This window comes from Protopterus annectens, chromosome 3.part1 (assembly GCF_019279795.1).
Source record: "Protopterus annectens isolate FY-2018-M chromosome 3.part1, PAN1.0, whole genome shotgun sequence".
Lineage (NCBI taxonomy): Eukaryota > Metazoa > Chordata > Ceratodontiformes > Protopteridae > Protopterus > Protopterus annectens.
In genome coordinates, this window is record NC_056732.1 from 303528390 (window position 1) to 303529701 (window position 1312).

At 34.4% G+C, this 1312-nt stretch overlaps 1 protein-coding gene across 1 annotated transcript; it reads right to left on the reverse strand.

The window, feature by feature from the left end:
- Positions 1 to 389: 389 nt before the first annotated feature.
- On the reverse strand, positions 390 to 950 carry LOC122797664 (putative uncharacterized protein DDB_G0286901). The gene has a single exon (XM_044066205.1). It carries the CDS (start codon positions 948 to 950, stop codon positions 390 to 392), a length of 561 nt encoding a protein of 186 aa, XP_043922140.1.
- Between the last annotated feature and the right edge of the window lie 362 nt (positions 951 to 1312).

A 1312-nucleotide genomic window follows, 5' to 3' on the forward strand; every position in this document is an offset into this window, starting at 1 on the left:
CTCCAATTCCTCTTTTTCATCTGACTTCAGGTTGAATTCATAATTAAAATTTGAATTCTCCAACCTTCTTAAATCCACCTCACATATCCTTTCGAACATGTTTAAAGTGTTGTGTAATGGTGGATTAAAACAACTTGATATTTTCAATGAGTGTTCACATGTTTGTTGCTCAAAAAACATTAATTTCAAATTTAATTTCCTAACAAATAATTTTATATCACATAACGTTTCTGATAAATTCATTCTGGTAGATGGGACAAAAGTAGAGCCTCTAGCTAAAATGTCCACCAAATGTTCAGTCACCTGAAATGATGAAAAATTATATTCTAAAAAATCTTTGTTAGTGTTATAAACCATTACACATGGTGGAAATTGGGAACTCAAAACCACTATCTCCTGTTCTTGTTGTTCTTCCTCCAGTTCCCGTTCCTCTTCTGATTCCGTCTCGGAAAACCCTGTCTAGAATAAGAAGCACTATTTTGTTGGTTTTCTCTAAAATTGTCATTATGATTATTATTGTTCTTATTGTTGTTACGGGCCTTAATTCTTTCACTTTTCCTTACTTCTCCATTATTATCTTGCAAATCAGCACTAGTACTCGGCTCTTCATCCTCATTTGATGAAATATTTCCCTCATAAATCTCATTAGTCATGTTCTCCTCCATTGTATTATTTGTCCCACTCAGACCCAAGTCTAATGGGAATTGAGCTTTTGGTGGTGCAGGGCGTGCAGTATTTGAGGGATATTGTTTTTGATCTCTTTGTAACTTTTTCAACTTATAATGTCTGATTTTCTCTATGTGCTGCTCTATACTGTGAAAGCAGCGAATATATTCATATTTATACCTCAAAAAATCTGCATGTTGCTTTATTTGACAATCTAATTGGGAAATATGTTGTTCCAAATTTTTATTGATCAAAATATATTGATCAATTATTATCTGTAACATACCCAAACCTTGTTGGTTAAAATGTTTGATCAACTCATGATAAAAGACTGAACCCGATGTCAAACCAGAAGGGTTGTTGTGGTTGTTGTTCCTATTGCCACTTGATGGCGTCAGGAGCAAAAACAACAATAAATGGACATAGAATATATTCTAGGGAGAAGTTTGACTGTAACACAAAAGGGGTAGTGTATGTGGCAACTTGTCGTAGCTGTCCCGCTTTTAAGAGGGAAAGACTGAAAGAAAGATCAAAGAAAGAGTTTATGAACATCAAAGAGACATCAGGTTAAATAAGGAAGATAATGCACTTGCCAGACATGGTATGAGTTTCCCTGAACATAAATTTCAATTCAGGGTACTTGTGC

What these genes read in the sequence shown, in the direction of transcription:
- LOC122797664 (XM_044066205.1), bottom strand. Translation starts at nt 950, where the DNA reads ATGTTACAGATAATAATTGATCAATATATTTTGATCAATAAAAATTTG.